Consider the following 17,247-nt stretch of genomic DNA (forward strand, 5'->3'; position numbering starts at 1 on the left):
AAAGACATAAGAAAAAGGGGATTAGAGTGCAATTTCTGATGGTAACTTAGAATTGGAATATTTTATTTTGCCCCGGTCATTAATACAAATAAATATAAACCGACTTTAACCAGATATAAAAAATGTTATGACGTAGATATGTAAACATTTTATACAGAAAAAAATTATGTAATATACGTTTGTTTCAAAATTCTTGTAGTACAATCTGATAAGGCGATTTTTTTAATATAGATTAGATAAACAATAAAACAGATACTCAAATAAAAATCTTATCATTATATCGGATGCTATTTAAATTACAAAGGTATCTAATCAATGAACAATAATATAAAAACTTCTTTTAAAACAACAAAACAAACACGAAATATCTTTCCCGAAGAGATTTTTTGATTATTATATTGGACAAACAGATAAAATCTTCCAACGAACTTTGGATTAGCATACGTGTATAAATTCCAAATTTCAGTCTATTTACTGTTAATTAATTAAGTATATTTATGTCTGTATTTAAAGAAAAATGGTTGATTAACTGTTTTTGTTCTTTAGGTGTTTACTTAAGCAAAAGTAACACATATAAACTAGTAGTATTCTTCTTTTTGTTTCCTCCATTGTGTAGGAATCAGAACTTCTGAGGAGACCTCAGTACATGAATTTGTTTCAAATTAACATTCCCCAGGATAAAATTTTGACCAGTGGTTCTGATGGACCTTTAGCTCCGATATTTCAAATCAATGCTATTATTTTAAGTTTGTCTTTATTTATTCTGAGGTCCATATTTTCTGTGGTACTTTAGAAGGAGGCAAACACTTCTCTAATATCAAAATAACTTTTGTTTGGCTTATTATTTGTCAATTTATTATTTTTACTTATAATAGTTGTGTTGCCTTAATGCGAAAGGATATCTTAGACATTTGACATTGAACCCCACTGAAATAAGATGAAGCCAAATGAAGCCAGATCAACAAAATTATCAATGAGAGGGAGAAATATATTATCTAAATTAAAATTTATCAATCTAATTAATTGGAAACAGATCGCCGATTGTCACCAGAAATAATATTTCCACGAATTTTTGTTATTGCGCCAAGTCAATGTGTTTCTAAAACTGTCACTGATTTGACATCTACAAAAAATACTTCATAGTTATAATTGACCTCACGCGTACTGATAAACAGATCGAACGGCAATATTAGACAACATAAAATACCGCTTTTTAATTTAAACAACTATGGAACATCACTAACATACTTGAGAGGCTTTCTTCTCTGAGAAGTAGTTACAGCCTAAAAACCATTCAAAGCCAAAATTCCCGAGCCCAAAACATCTTTAAAACTACGTGATGATTCCTCGGCAATCTATCCGTCAGAGAACCTAAAAAGAAGCTTCCTTTCCTTTCATCCAAATTGCTGACCTCTGACAGCAACCAAGTCCCTATCAAATACATGGACAGCTTTGAGGCAACTCCTCTTTATACCATCTTAGATAATTAGCTCACTTCAAACTTTTGCACACGGACAAGGAGGTGTCTGGTTTCTACGGTTTCCCGATCCTATTGTACAATATTATACCCGCCCATAGGACACAACTGCTCTCAACGCGTACACAAATAGTCACCAAATAAAAAAATCTGAAAAGAACCGTTCCTTTGTCTAAGCCCTCTCTACTCTTTTCTTCAATCTCCACCAGACTCCAGACCACCCGCCGGTGGTAGAAAAATTCTAGTAACAGTGCCAACAACCACCAACCGGAAACACGCCCTAAAGAGGGAAAAAGAGTTTGCCTAGGGGGACAAACCAAACACAAAACCAACACCAGTTAATATACCCTAGACAACAAAAGACATTGCATCGATCGATCGATTAGCCATCATCAGAAAGTATATTTTCCGCAACGGAGATTTCCTACTTACTTAGGAACAAACTACGGATATCCAGTCCAGCGATCAAACATCAATACCGGGGAATGCCAGGGATTTGCTGCAATTGCATATGAAGAACGACATAAATCAGTAGTAAAGGTACTGCTAGCAAAAAAACTAAAACTTATTAGAACCAACTACACCCCTAGTGAAATAAAATCCGGACACTTGCATTCTGTATGTTTTTTAAAATTCTTTAGGTGTTAAGTGGTTAAATGGAGAGGAAGTAAACATTAATAATACAAATCGTTTATTTAAAAGACCAAAAAAGTAATAAGAGGAAAAATAAGTAACCCAAAAGAAAGTCATAAGTAACGCAAAAAAATTAAAATTGTTCGAAAAATTAAAGAGAAGAAAAAATAAAATTTTAATTGCCTACAGTTGGCTGTTCTTTATGTTTAGTATCGGGTATTAGCTCCGCTACATCTGTGGAGGATTTTAATATGCTTAGGCATACTTGCAATAAGTTGTTGAATCTGTTCTTGCGGTATATGTTCCCATTCTTAGTTCAACGCTATTTTCAGCACTTAAATCGTTCCAGGCAATGGTTGCCTCTTTTTAATGCTTTTCCCTATAATGTCCATAAATGTTCTAATGGATTTATGTCAGAACTACAAGCTGATACGACAATCGACAATATGACAATACGAGTTCCTCGAGCTTCTAACAAACGACTAGAGAGAACATTTGACGGTAAAGAGCGGTTCCGTAATGAGGAAATCGTTTCTGCCTGATTCTGGTCCACTAGTAGATTCTAAAGTCTGACGATACTTCGTAAGATCATCGTAATTTTGGCAATATCCAAATCAGTTGCAATAAAACGTATACTGCGATAATCTTCATATAATGCTACAACTTTTGCATTAAGTATTTTCGGGAGTTATACTAACACCAATTGAAAACAATAATGAAGAGTGATCTGAATTTATCAGAATAAACGAGAAACTTATGGCAAGTGCAATAAAATATTCAAAAAATCTGTTGCTAACAAACAAAATAAAATATCACTTATGCTAAATATCAAAATTTTGTTTATATGGTGACGGGATCATTTAAAAACATTAAAACACCCGTTTTTATTGTTATGAGTGAACGTTTTTTACTATTTTTTACTTCCTCCCCATTAAAACAATTATACACAGACAAAATTAAAAAACAAACATGCAAAATGCAAGTGTCCGGATTTTTTGACCAGGAGTGTATCTTGGGTATACAACTAAGTACCTAGTGGGAAGACACAGTTACAAAAATTTACAAAAGATACCAGAGAAAACATACTAAAAAATTATAGGTTAAATTGACAACTAAGACGTATAAAGAAAAATATAATGGTTAGCTAAAACACACATAAGAAATAAATATACATAAAACAGGAAGCAAGAAATTTGTTATGAAATATTACATTGTAGCTTAAACATTTAATTTCTTCTTCTAGTACTGTAGTTCTGTAGAAAAATTTATTTCTATAGCTCAAATTATCGTTTTTATTATTAGTTTATAATAACAATATGCAATTAATATATACTTACATAATAAGAATAGATAACTATAGAAGATATAGATTGCAGTACCAAGGGGTTCCGAGAATAGATTAAGATAATAGTTAAAAAATACTTTTAAAAATGGACACAATACTATTTTTATCTGCAAACAATTATGATGAGAATCAGTATATATGTGGTTATTCATCATATAAGTAAATCCATTCGAAGGGTTAAATATCCTTTGTAGACAGAAATGAATTTTTGCAGTTAAAAAAAAATATCTATACCAATACATCGATTACACTATTGAAAGATTAGGTGCAAAAAACTTTGAAATCAGCAATATAATACATTATTTAATGAATGGTTAGATAAGAAAACAAAACTTGAGATAGACAGATATTAACAAAATAAAAAAAATTGATTAGCTGAAAATCCCAATTCAAAGTCAATATCACAATTCTAAAATAAAAATTATATATGGCATAATAAAAAGTATATATGACAGACAAGGAGCATTTGGTGTCTATCGAATATGATAAATCTTAATAAAATGATTTTATGGAACTTTTAGTAAGTTAAAATAAAAAAAGATCACCTAGTAAAGGTCACATTTTACTTAATAATGTGCTGGATAGGATGGATTCATGCCATGAAGAAACTGTGGCGATCAAGTCCTCTCCCTAACAACATTTATTAAGAAAGGATATCAAAAGCAACTTAAAATAGCAGTAGCTTTCATAGAACTAACCTGCGCCTACGACACAATGTGGAAAAAGGATATTTTATTTAAAATATACCAGACAGTAGGTAACATGTCGTTCATTCAACAATCTGATAAACCCAATGTTAAGTGACAGACTTTTCTAAATGCACCTCAATGGGAAACTAGTAAATTCAGAAATATGCAAAAACAGCCTACCAAAAGGGTCAGTTATGTCTACCCAGCTTTCTAATATTTATATATCAGATGTATTCACTACCATCTTACGGAAATTTACCTATGCCAACGACATGGCCCTGGCAGCCCAAGAAGAAGTCATAAAAAACGCTGAATCCACCATAGCAGCACAACCAAATACAGTTAGAAGTTACTTTAAAGAAATGGGGCTTAATACCAAAGTCACGGCTTTCCATTTTAATAACCACAAGGTAAATTAGGACTAAATATAGAACGCGAAAGAACAATTCTAAAGTACAATAGGAATCCAAAATACTTCGGTGTAACACTATTCTAACATTCAAGAAGCATTGGGAAAAGACTGCAGCTAAAATAAACACTCGCAATGACAGTTGTAATCAGTTAAACGAAACAATGAGGCTCATAACGAGAACTACTAAGTCCACACCAACCCAATGGCTTTCAGTTCTAAGTAACATAACTCTATCTACAACAAGACGACTAGCCGCACTCAAAACTCTAGTTCAAAAATGCTAACAAAACCCAGCACTTCCGATAAACACAGACATCATTGGACTAGATCAAAGACAGTTAAGACTAAGATCCAGACGTCAGCCTATTAGAACTGTCACAAAATTGGCTGATTTCTCTACTGAACCCCACAATTAAATAAGATGGCTTTTTACCATGCCTGCCAAACTCGACAAATATTTTTAGATAAACTGAGATCAGTTAAAAATTTATTAATGGATCTATGAAGATACCACTGGGCCCTAAATACGATACAGTAATATCTTTTACAAAATTGTATTCGTCAGTTTTGCTGATACAGAAAAGATATTTATCAATTATAGTTTAATATAAATACTAAAAAAACAGTTTTTTAAAGAAATTATTTACTAATAATGTTTGTATTTTGAGAACGATAGAAGTGGAAATTATAACGTCAATGTTAATAATTTTGTGTTAAAACTACTAAAAATAAATAGTTGGGTAAATGAAATTATTAATAAACTACCTAATAACAACTTGATGTTTCATGGTAAAATTATTTGTCGAAAATATAGCAACAAAATATTGTCGTTAAAAAAAATTTTAAAAATCTAGAAGAACTAGACTATAAACGATTGGAGAATACAAAACCCACCATAATTAGGACACCCTAACATTGCACACTATCTGCATATGACAAACTCACAGGACCAGATAAGAAGTATGCAGAAACAATCCAACTACTTAATGAAAAAAATCGAGATATGGTGAAGCTCTTCATCAATATCTAGGGTTTCCAAAAAATTCACTTCGCTCTACTTTTATTGTCCTACCCACAACTGCACGTGCGAAATTCTGCAAACACCAACGACTAATAAGCCCAATGAGTTACGTCTTAAAACTTTTCTTGCTATATTGACTATAATAATTTTATTTGTGGAAGCTTGAAATAGATCAGTGGGTAGATTTCGAAGTCAGAATGTTCTTTTTCAGCTTGGGCCTGATCTTCCGGAAATATTGCCCTTTATTATAAAGTGTAGAAGGTTATACTTTTCTGGAAGTCTGATATGCCCAAAACATTCCAGTTTTCGAATCTTTATTGACTTAGTTATTTCTGTTTTCGTTTTCATTAGGTATAGATCCATTTCCCATTTTATTCGTCCCACCTAGTTTATCTAGCTTATCCCTCTATCCCTCTGAGAAAATTACTCTGGGAAAAAGAGCACATATTAAGATGAGAACGATACACTTGTCGACAACTAGAGGGAAATATAGATGGTAAAAGTGGTCTAGGATGTAAAAAGATGTCTTGCTTCGTAATCTTCGCCAATGAGAATTAATACTTATGAAATGATATGCAATGCTGCTAAAAAGGGACAATTTAATCCTGACTTCCTAACATCTCACCTGACAAGACAATGAATGGTAGACGCCTACACAAAAAGACACGTAAAATAATCTTAGATGTAAAATAATAGAAAACAGGAACACAGAGTTTTTTATTCCAAAGTAATCTGAAATATTGTGATTCTACATTCAATTTTAAAAGTAAAAATTCCTATAAACCTGTGTGTGTGTGACGCCATTGGTTTCTAAAATTAATAAAAATGAACATACGACAAATTCTGGTATAAATGTTGTACATTGCAGACCAGATTTTCAATGTGTACTTTGGATATAATGTAAAGCTCCATTTGATATCTAACAAATTGAAATAGGTAGTGAAGAGTATTGCAAATAACCAATCGAATTGGGCTCTACAACCCATTGTTAGTCTGTTCTATTCCAGGATCAGTCCCCATTTCTTCCTATTCTTCACCTTGGTTTTCCAGTGTCATACTCTCAATACTTTTTGGTTTTTCTCTATGCGGTACTTATATCGTACTCTGGGCCCACCTATCTTTTGTCCTCCATCTGGTTTTTGGTTATAAATATGTTTTGGAGGCTCCAACTCGTTCATTCTCCTGCCAACCCAGCCTATTTACTTTGATGGGTCTAATAACATCAGGTTGACCATAAAGGCAGTAGAACTCAAAATTATAGTGCCTGCGCCATATTTATATATCTAAAAATTTTATGTTCAAAACAGGCTCTCCAGCACTTTTCATCAATGTCCATGTTTCTGAGGCATCAGTGAGAACAGGTTTGATAAGAGTTTTGTACATTAAGTTTTATGTTGTAAATAATATTACATTTTATATGATGTAAACTTGTTGTGTAAACTGGTAACTGATAATTATAAATATCCATACACTAACATTCGGATGTCCGGTTATGTTCAGGTAACTTTCCTGTCCTGTCTAACAATCTAGACAAATTGTTGTACTATTACTGCAAAATATTGAGGAGGAAGATCATCAATAAACCACATATGCCTCCTAATTTGAAAAGGCACCTCATAATGATGAAAATTCATATTACCATGTCTGGAGAAGATGATTTTGTCAGTAAACAATATAGTTCGCAATTTTTCCTAAAAACTATTGGTGATACTGCAGATGGCTGGAGAATAATCATTACTGGATTTATGGATACAATACATTTTCTACAAGAATATTTCAAAGGATTTTGTGACTAACATTTACCTGTTGAGCATTTATTCTCCTACTGAATTTGGATTTTCCTGAATGATTTAAAGAACCTGATTTTTATATCATGGAAGTGTCACAGTGTTAAGTGACCTGTGATATTTATGTGTCAGAATTCCAACAACTGCTTAGAATAAAAATTGTTTTATTAGTTTTAGACACCACACTCAATAACCTGTATATCAATCACAACAGAACCTAAGTATCATGAATGTTTATAGGAAGGTTTACTTGTAAAATTCAATGACAGATCACCCAATGTTTCAGAATACTTTTAATATTGGATTCATTTTCTAAATGTGTTTACATAAGTACTCCCTGTTAGCACTTAATCCATAAATAGGTACAGTTAAGAACCCACCAACAATAGGGGAATGTATTAACAGACAAGCTAAATAGAAATAATATATAAAAATAACTTAAAATGTGCTTAAACCTAAATGGACTGGATATGATACTCCAAATACTCAAATTACATTAACTCAATGAGCAAATAAAAAATACTTTGCTCAATATATAAACAATCCGGGAAGACATTCAATAGAAAGGTGTAAAAATTAACAACAAATCTAAAGAAAATTGGTGAAAATTGTTAGCATAGTCCATAGATATGGCAGACTGAAAACAATAATAATAAACAATAAAAATACAAAATAATACTCATTTCTCATCATAAAAATAAGATTTTGAATAAAACCAGAAAATCTACATTTTTGTGTTTTGAAGAAACATAAATTTGTTGAAAATATAATTTTATGTCCACATAATTACAAATGAACAATAAAAGTAGTGCAAAAGGATTAAAAAGAATGAAATGATTGCAAAAAAAAATAAAAATAGAAACAAGAAAATAATATGATTCAAAAATACTAAGAGAAAACATGAAAAAACTATATTTTAAAGTTATAGGATATAGCATAACAAAGATATAAATTTATATCATCATAAATAAACATCAAGATCAAAATCACTTGTTAATGGTAAAAGTTGCAATAATAGATCAACACCTGTTAATAAAAAAGTGAGCATACAAAAAAGATTGCATTAAATGTATAGTAAATAAAGAAAATTAAATTAAAAGCCTAGGACAATACGACAATAATTCCTTTAAAGTTTTTGACAGAAACTAGTAAGTGTTACTTACATCTAAGTAGGTATACTAAAACAGTACCTACATTGAAAAAAAAAATCAAAAGTGAATTACCCTTGGAACTAGATAAATTAATTATTAAGTCATTTACGTTTCTAATTATTACGAAAACATGAAAAAATACTATTAAATACTAAGTATTGAAATATGTTTGTAGAAAACTCTTGTAAGGATCAAATACAGGAAGGGGAAAGAAAAGAAGACAATTCATTAAATAAAATATAAAGTAGAGTGATTATTTGATTATTTTTAAAGATAAATGATTTAAATGGAATTACTCCTAAACTATAAAAAATACCTATGCTGAGAGAAATGTTGGACGATTCAAATTTTAAATATTCAAACATTTAGATAGATGTAAACAAGAAAATGGACAATTGGACAAATCAAAGAAATGTGGACACATATAATAAAGTTGATTGGAGAACTAAACAAAACACATAATTTGATATATAACTAAATATCTTATGTAAAACCATTATTACTTTTTAATCATGTAAACGTGTAAAAGGAACAAAAACTAATCAATTATTTCTTTTTTATAAATTTAAATTTGCCTATTATACATTAGATCAAAATATTTATTAATTATTCAATACCAAAGTATTTTTTATTTACAAAACAATTGTTATCAAACATTGCATTTAATCAATTATTAATTATCAAATATCAAAGATTTATTAATGTGTTCCTAATAATTCATTAAACTTATTAGTTGCATGTAGTCAAAGAATTGTGTAACAACATTATTCAAACTAAATCTCATGAATCTAAAACTTTGCAGCTGTGTAATTATGTTTTGTTGTGAGGTATTAAGTAATATTTGTTTATATATACCTAAATACATTCCTTCATAAAAATTCTTGTGTAGAGAAATGTAACAAGAAAGTAAAACAATAATCCAAAGCTCTTATCCGTCGGTAGCAGACACTGCAGCCGAAATATCACTATAAAACTTGGAAAGAGTCCCTTTTTCACAATCACAACACATCCGATTACAGCCGTAAAAATTACTGTTTTAGTAATTTAAAAACACTGGCAGTATTCAACAACACAATTTGTAGTAAACAATGTATACGCGCCGCCTTTATCGTAGTCACTACCGTCTATCGAAACAATTCACTTAAAGAGGTTTTACTTATCACAAAGAATATCACTTGTTAGACATTTCGCATAGATAATGAGTGCTAATCTTAGGCGATTTTTCCCAAAACTAAAATTCGAAATTCAAACGACACCGCTCGTTCCCGGTCGTCTGCAGTTCGTAAGAGCAAGCATGACAAGTATGTAAAGTATTGTTGGAATTGTAGACACATTGCTGACATTCTAACGGATATTTAGGCCAAAACAACGCTAAAACTGTATGAAAAACAATCATAAATTGTTATGTACTTACCAAAATTGAAAATAAGAGCCTCTTTGCCAAGTTTATTGAATAATTAGGACGGATTTTGGTCCGTTATTACGAGGAGTTTGTCTGTTTGTGGTATGCTAGGAATGGTACAAAGAATCTGGATAACGCAAAGACTGTCGCGCACTCATACTGCGCATAGTAAGCCTTCTAAAGCCAGTTTTCTTCACAATCCCCCCGACTGCTTGTCATGAGGAATAAAAATAACCTTTTTCGATATCCGCGCCATCTCTGTTGTAATAATTGAATTTCTTCAGCTACTAGTAGATTTCTTTAAAAAGGTTTCTCTAAATAATTCCGAACATGCAAAAATATTTCCAACATTTTTAGTCCTTTGAATATGTTGTAAATGCAATAGTCTTTGAAAATTAAAGTATTTAATTTAGATTATTAAATAAAAAATACTTACATAAAAGAGAAATTTTTTGTAATAATTTTGACATTATCTCTGTGAGTATCTGTATATCTAAAGAACTTTTTTTACTTATAGGTAAGTATGGATCGTTTTTTATTTCATAGGTACATATTGTTCATTTGGTGTTTTTAAATAATTTTTGGAGAAAATTTTTTAAATCCAATTATACGTAAAGTTAATGACAACTTAATTCTTTACTCCTAAATACCTTTAGTACTTTTACTAAGAAATCCAGTCAAAAATTAAAAAAATATTGCTCATCAACTTTGTTAAACAAACTAGATTTTGCCAGTGACTTCGTTTTTGGCATGACGGATTGGATTTTTAATAATGGTTTTGGATTTTTAATGATTATGACATGTATTATATATACTCCAAAAAATTTTGTCTTCTATTCATTTTCAGCCAGAAGTCTGTGGCCTTTTTGAAGACTTTCTTTTATCCTGGGGTTATTATCGGTGTTCTCACACAAAAGCATTTGAATACCTCCGATCATTTCTTCACACGGTGAGAAGGAAGAATCGATTTCTGTAGTCACATGGTCAATAAAAACTAAATACATTTCGAAGATAAAATTTATTTCGGCAGTTTCACCTGATAGGCACATTGCTTTGCTGAAACAAGCGTGCCAGTTGAAGACATCATCTTTGCTTGTTCGAAAAGTGTTGAGAATTTTGACTTCTACTTAAAATATTTCGCAAAGTCGCTTTAAATAAAAAGTGGATATTCGACTAATATTCGTGCTGTTACATTACTCGTTAAGGAGGATATGGACCCTTTATATACGTCCGTGACTCTTTTTTTTATCTGATATTGATACTGGCATATCTACTCAACTCTTACAATATTATACTCATATAACAATACTGTTCTTCATAAAAAACAAAATATCCTATCTATAATATAATTTTTCTTCAAGAAGAAGGTGATGTATACTCCAAATACTTTGGTGAACCAGACATTTTAAAACTAGCAAATATGTGCTATGTATTTGAAAAACTGAATGCCTTGCATCTGTTAATGCAGAAACATGCATCCCCTTCTTAGCTCGTTACCCCTTTTCATGGAACACATTTCGAAGATCTTGAAATTGCTTTCAAAATAGTCTCCCGTAGAAAATGTTAAGGAATTTTTGTAGATACAGAAATATTTTCAATGTCCACCAGAATTCCCTTCACAAGATAAAAAGAGTATCATTGAACTCTCTTGCAACAACCTTAAAACAAAATTTGCTTTATTCGCTTTGATGGAGCTTTGAATAACCATCAAAAATGAACATATTTCTTAAAAGCCTTAAGAATTCTCATTTTTTTCCCAATATCCTATTTTTGGGAAACCACCTAAACATGATGTTAAATATTCTCATCGAATATTTGTTCATTAAATTTTAATGAACTACACTAATAGTGATAATACTAAATTTAAGTTGTTGGACCGAAAGAAACTTACTAGAAAACCATAACATTAAATGTCCTTGCCTGGGAAACAGAGTTTAGGATCTGTCCCCAGAAGAGAAGTGAAAATTATATTGGAATTTAATACTGCTGTTGAAACATTTGCAAACATTTAACTTTTTTGATCCTAAAAATTGGCTTTGGCAGAGCCAATTAGACAGACTTGATATTATTAACATTAAACTTTGAATAGTTCTTGAGTTCATATCTCTCTGGCTATTCACTATATGTCACAAAATATAAACTAAAAAACTCAAAGAGTACCGCCTAGTAAAAACTGTCGATTCCTTGATACAAAATAGGCGATTCTATCTCATGATGGAGGGAAAGAAGAGTCGATGGAAAAGATAAAATAATGGCCTGGCTCAGGGTAGGGTAATGGCCTCTATCCTCTTGATTATGTACAAAAACGGCCAACTAATACCTGAGTCTATAGAACATATCCTATATGCCTACGACCTGCTCAAGGAGGAATCTTTGAGGAAGTAGAAGACAAGCTAGAACAAACACTTGATATCAAAACAACTCACTTAGTCAAGAATCAGGTAAACTACTTCTATCTACGCACTCGCCAAGCAAACAGCGAACTCCAACTCTCACACGGAGAAACCAATCTATCTATAGCAAACATAATTAATCTTTACAGAAAACTCACCAATAGCACATGGTTGATCAGACCCATCGTCTTAAGAACCACTGCTCTTGCGTTTTGCGATTTTATGATAGAGTACGCTTTCTCGTCTGGTAGATCCACCCACGCCAAAAAAATTAATGTCTTACACCTACTGTATAAAAGAAACATACCAATTAATATTATACAAACCATCGAAAACATCTACTTCCATAATCGAATACAGGCAAAGATAAATGGAAAACTAACACGGTGTATACCAGTACAAAGCGGAGTCAGACAGGGTGACTCGTTAAGCCCACTTCTCTTTAATATAATAATGGACGAAATAATACAAGCAGTACGTAAAGGTCATGGTTACAGAATGGGGAACAAAGAAATCCAAATATTATGTTATGCAGACGACGCCGCATTAATCGCCGAGATAGAAGACGAGCTCCAAAGATTAACACACATCTTCAATACAACAGCCAAGAAATACAATTTGATGATATCAGCAGAAAAAACCAAATGTATGACATCTAAATACCCACTACGATGTAAAATCGAAATTGATGGAAAAATAATAAAGCAGAAAGAAAGGTTTAGATATCTGAGAATAGATATAACTGGTTACGGAGATATTGAAGAAGAAGTACTAACACCTAAAACAAGACACAAAAACAAGAATCTATAAAACAGCAATTAGACCTATATTAACATACACGGCCGAGACAAGACCTGACAAATCTAAAACGAGATGACTACTAGAAACAACAGAGATGAAAACACTCCGACGAATATCAGGAAAAAGTCTGTTGGATAGGGAGAGAAGCGAAAACATAAGAAGAGCATGCAATATAGAAGACATAAATGGATGGGTAACAAAACGGAAACAGGAGTGGAACGAACACATTAGTAGAATGGCAGAGGACAGGATAGTACGAATAGCACAAGATAAGTTACCAAATGGGCGAAGAAGTATTGGCAGACCAAGAAAAAGATGGTGCGATAATTAAAACAATTTAGAAGGCCAATAGTGAAGAAGAAACAGACTAAAAGCCGACATACAAGAAGAAAGAAGAAGAACTATACATGCGGAATAACATCAGCAAGTAAAAGAAAAATTCTATAAAGTCGCTGATTTTGCCACCCCCAACTGCCGCAGAAAAGCACACGAATTCATGGAACGGACCAAGCCGACAGTTGATGAACGCCACCCTCTTTTCGGAACCAAATGCAAATCTAAAATATTAAAATCTCATAACAGATTGTAGAATGTGTCCTTGGACCTGCTACCTACCCATTCATCGAGGAGGTGCCCAGTGGCGCAAACTCAAACTGGCCAATATGGACAACACTAAATAAAATAAGAATCGATTTGACACTAGTGAAAACCAACCAAATAAAGAGGAGCCTTAGAAACAATTCAATTAAATTTTGTTGTTTTTTCTTTACAATGGGAATAAGTCATGTATGCGAATGAGATGGGAATTGCGACATAAATGCTAAAAATGGAGGTGCAGAGCTTCAAAAAAGTGTATAGAAGGTTATCAATAGGATAAGAAAAGACAAAAATATACTCAAAGACTAGACGAAGGCTTTATTATATTTTATATACATAAAGCAGGATAGATTGTCATGTGGAAACTGCAGAAATATCGTTGTGTTGGATACCTGTTATAAGGTAGTCCAGAGTGCTCAGAAAAGGACTAGATACATTTGTAGAAATGAGCTAGGCGAATATCAGACCGGTTTTAGAGATAATAGATCAGCTACGGATCATATTTTTATAGTACAAGAAACCCAGACCACCTAATAGGTGCATAAGATATGCGTTGTTTATACATTTTAACCAGGCGTGTAATAGGATCAAAAGGAATACTCAGATCTCTTTATCCATGGTATTTTTTAATAATCTTAAAACACTGTAGAAAACAAGAAAATAACTTAGTGTTGTTATAAAAAGAAAAGAGAATCAGGCAAGATATTTTGATATAGAAATAAACCAGGATGAGTCAAAATACATGATATTTATGGTACAAGATGGTCATGTCCTTGTCACATCTAACGAAGCAAGGTAATATAAATTCGAGAGAATAGACCATTTTAATTATTTGGGGCTTATTACGGAAGGGAAATCACATGAAGAATTAGAGCTAAGAGGCCGATTGGCAGAAGGAAATATTAAAAAAATGGGAAGTCCAAGATCAATGATAAAATTCAAGTATATATCGAGAAAAACAGACAAAGATTTATACGATGGTAATAATAATCACAGTGGCAAATGGTAGTGAAGTATGGACAATGAAAATGTCAGATTTGGAGATATTAAAAAGGTGGGAAAGGAACATGTTCAGAACTATATTATATAAGTTCTTGACTGGAAGGAACAATAGGGTTCAATAAACAGAAATGAATGGAGAAGAATATTACATGAACTCAGCAGACCAGAAACACGATTTGTCTAGACTAGAAGACTCTAAAGTGGACAGTATGTATATTTTTGAAATATGTAATGACATATTTTTATTTTAGCATTGGGCTTACACGATCTATGAAGCATTATAAATAAAAATAAAATTATACCATTTCTTTTGTATTTAAAGTGTTCATTAGGATTTAATGAACTTTGAACTGGAGGGAAGCAAAATTGTTTGTCATCAACACGTTATTATAAAGTGATACAAAGTCAAGTCTTTTCACTCCTGAAACAATAAAAAGGTAGAGGTTTTCCAGTTTGTCGGACCAGTGGTATCCAATCGTGAAGGTAATTTATTAGTATATTTAGTATTAGTATGTAGTATATTTTTTCTTGTTCGTTCTATTAACGATTGATCTGTATCGCATTCCATATACAAATGACTGGCGACCATGTCGATGGTAGCCAAGCATTTGAATGATTTTATGATGAAAGGAATGATTTTATCGATTTATAATCGATAAAATTTGCAGTCATCAAGAAGTCATTAAAGAATATTTCAACAAAGTTTTAATTTTTGTTTTGATTTTGCAGGTACCCATACATGATTTACTTCAGCAGAGGCCCAAAAACGGCTTATATAAACAAGATGTAACATGATTGACACTGTTTCTGACAATTACTTCATGTGACATGTAACAATAAGTAACTATACTTATTTGGTGACACAGCATGAATGTTCAAGTTAAAAATCAATAGCCGTCTTCTATATGATGAACTTTTCATATAAGTTATAAACTTTCATAGGCCATGCTTTATCTTCATTCTCCCTGTTTTTTTAGCAATAGGTTTATTTAGTTTATCTTCGACAGGTTTGACAAGTATCTTTCTTAAGGGCTTTTATATGTGGTCTTGAACTCATGAAACAGGTCGATATTAGCTTTTTTATTCATGTTCATTGTAAAGTTTTCTTTCCTTTTTGTAGTGTATACTCTTTCTCAGTTTCTACCTTTTTCCGATTTAGTCTCACGACTATTTTTCAAATACTTTCGTTCTGTTTGTCGCTACTACTCACTACTACAACAGTAGATCTACGTTCAGGTACCCTAAGATTACTGTCCACTTGAGGAATTTAACCAATTAACGCTGCTGCTCTGAAAAGTTTGTGGTTGTTGTGTTGAACCACCTACGTGGATTTTTCTGCCAGGAAATCCTGCGCCATCCTTCTACTTTTCCTTGTAGAATTAATTACAGCAACCCATATCTTTCGCTGTTCCTCATGACCGAGGTATTCGACTTTGGCTGTTTTTATCGTGATTAACAACTCTTTTACTTTTTCATTCTTAGTAAAACGTCCTGGTTAGTAACGTGGTCGATATATGATATCTTCAGGTTTCGACGATAAAACCACATTTCGAAAGCTTCAATTTTCTTGCAGGTAGCGTCTGTGAGAGTCCATGACTCAACTCCGTACAACAGTATAGGAAAGATATAACATCGTAGTAACCTGAATTTTATGGGTACCTACTGATGATTCATGGTATTTGAATAGCTTAGCAATTTCTTGAAATGCAGATCTTGTTTTCTCTATCCTACATTTGATACCTAGGGAATGGTCTCAATTTTCATTGTCGTTCGTACTATGGTAGGTGTATGTTTTTACGTTTTCTATTGGTTGACTATTGCTATTAATTTGATGTAATTGCTTTAAATTGCAATAATGTAGTTGATTATTGCTATAAATTCTCTGTAGAACCTTTAAAAGCCAGCGGAATGTTGATTAAGGTGTTCTATACTGCACATTTTAGCTTGTAGGAAATTCACTCGTTGCTGAATTAAATGTGTGTAGCACACAACACTAAGCGTAAACAAGGTGTGGGCCACACTTATGAAGATAAGTTGTGAACTGAATGAGTAGAGGGTTGCAGCTGGAGGGATTGCTGTCAAGTGGTATGCAATAAGGTAATGAGTAGAGATCATTGCGTTATAAGGTTTGATTGGTGGTCACAGATATTCGCCAGTGCTGTAGAAGTGTTCTTAAATTTAAATATTTGGTATTATAATATTATAAGGATCTACCACTAAGATTGCACTATAGATTAGCATTGATATCGTCATCAAATAGGTAATCAAGAATGTTACTGGAAATTTCAGATGATGAAGAAACAAGTAACAGTCTCAGTATAATTGGATATAACTCAATAATACAAATGGGCATCAAGATAAAACTGTACTATATGTATATTACGTATCCTATTACGTTGGCACCATGTTCTAAAACCTAAAACACAATCATCAAATATTAAATTTTTTCAGTAATATATGGTGCGCATATTATGGTGCGACAAGGTCATAGATAGGAATATAAAGGATTTAAACCTTTCGCACAAATTAAAACAAAA

General features: G+C 32.1%; 1 protein-coding gene across 2 annotated transcripts in view; it reads right to left on the reverse strand.

Annotated features, from left to right (window-relative positions):
• Positions 1-10,084, reverse strand: part of sd (TEA domain transcription factor 1 homolog scalloped) — a 335,698-nt gene extending 325,614 nt beyond the window's left edge. Inside the window, exon 1 of one of the 2 annotated variants that reach the window (XM_072522586.1) lies at positions 9,930-10,084. Coding sequence is in view for 1 of the 2 variants with exons in the window: in XM_072522584.1 (XP_072378685.1) it covers positions 9,371-9,380 (10 nt within the window). In the remaining variant the exon portion in view is untranslated. Of the gene's footprint in view, positions 1-9,370; positions 9,777-9,929 lie in introns of those variants that run through there. The other variant, XM_072522584.1, reaches the window with a different exon arrangement.
• Positions 10,085-17,247: the final 7,163 nt, after the last annotated feature.

Source organism: Diabrotica undecimpunctata, chromosome 2 (assembly GCF_040954645.1).
Source record: "Diabrotica undecimpunctata isolate CICGRU chromosome 2, icDiaUnde3, whole genome shotgun sequence".
Lineage (NCBI taxonomy): Eukaryota > Metazoa > Arthropoda > Insecta > Coleoptera > Chrysomelidae > Diabrotica > Diabrotica undecimpunctata.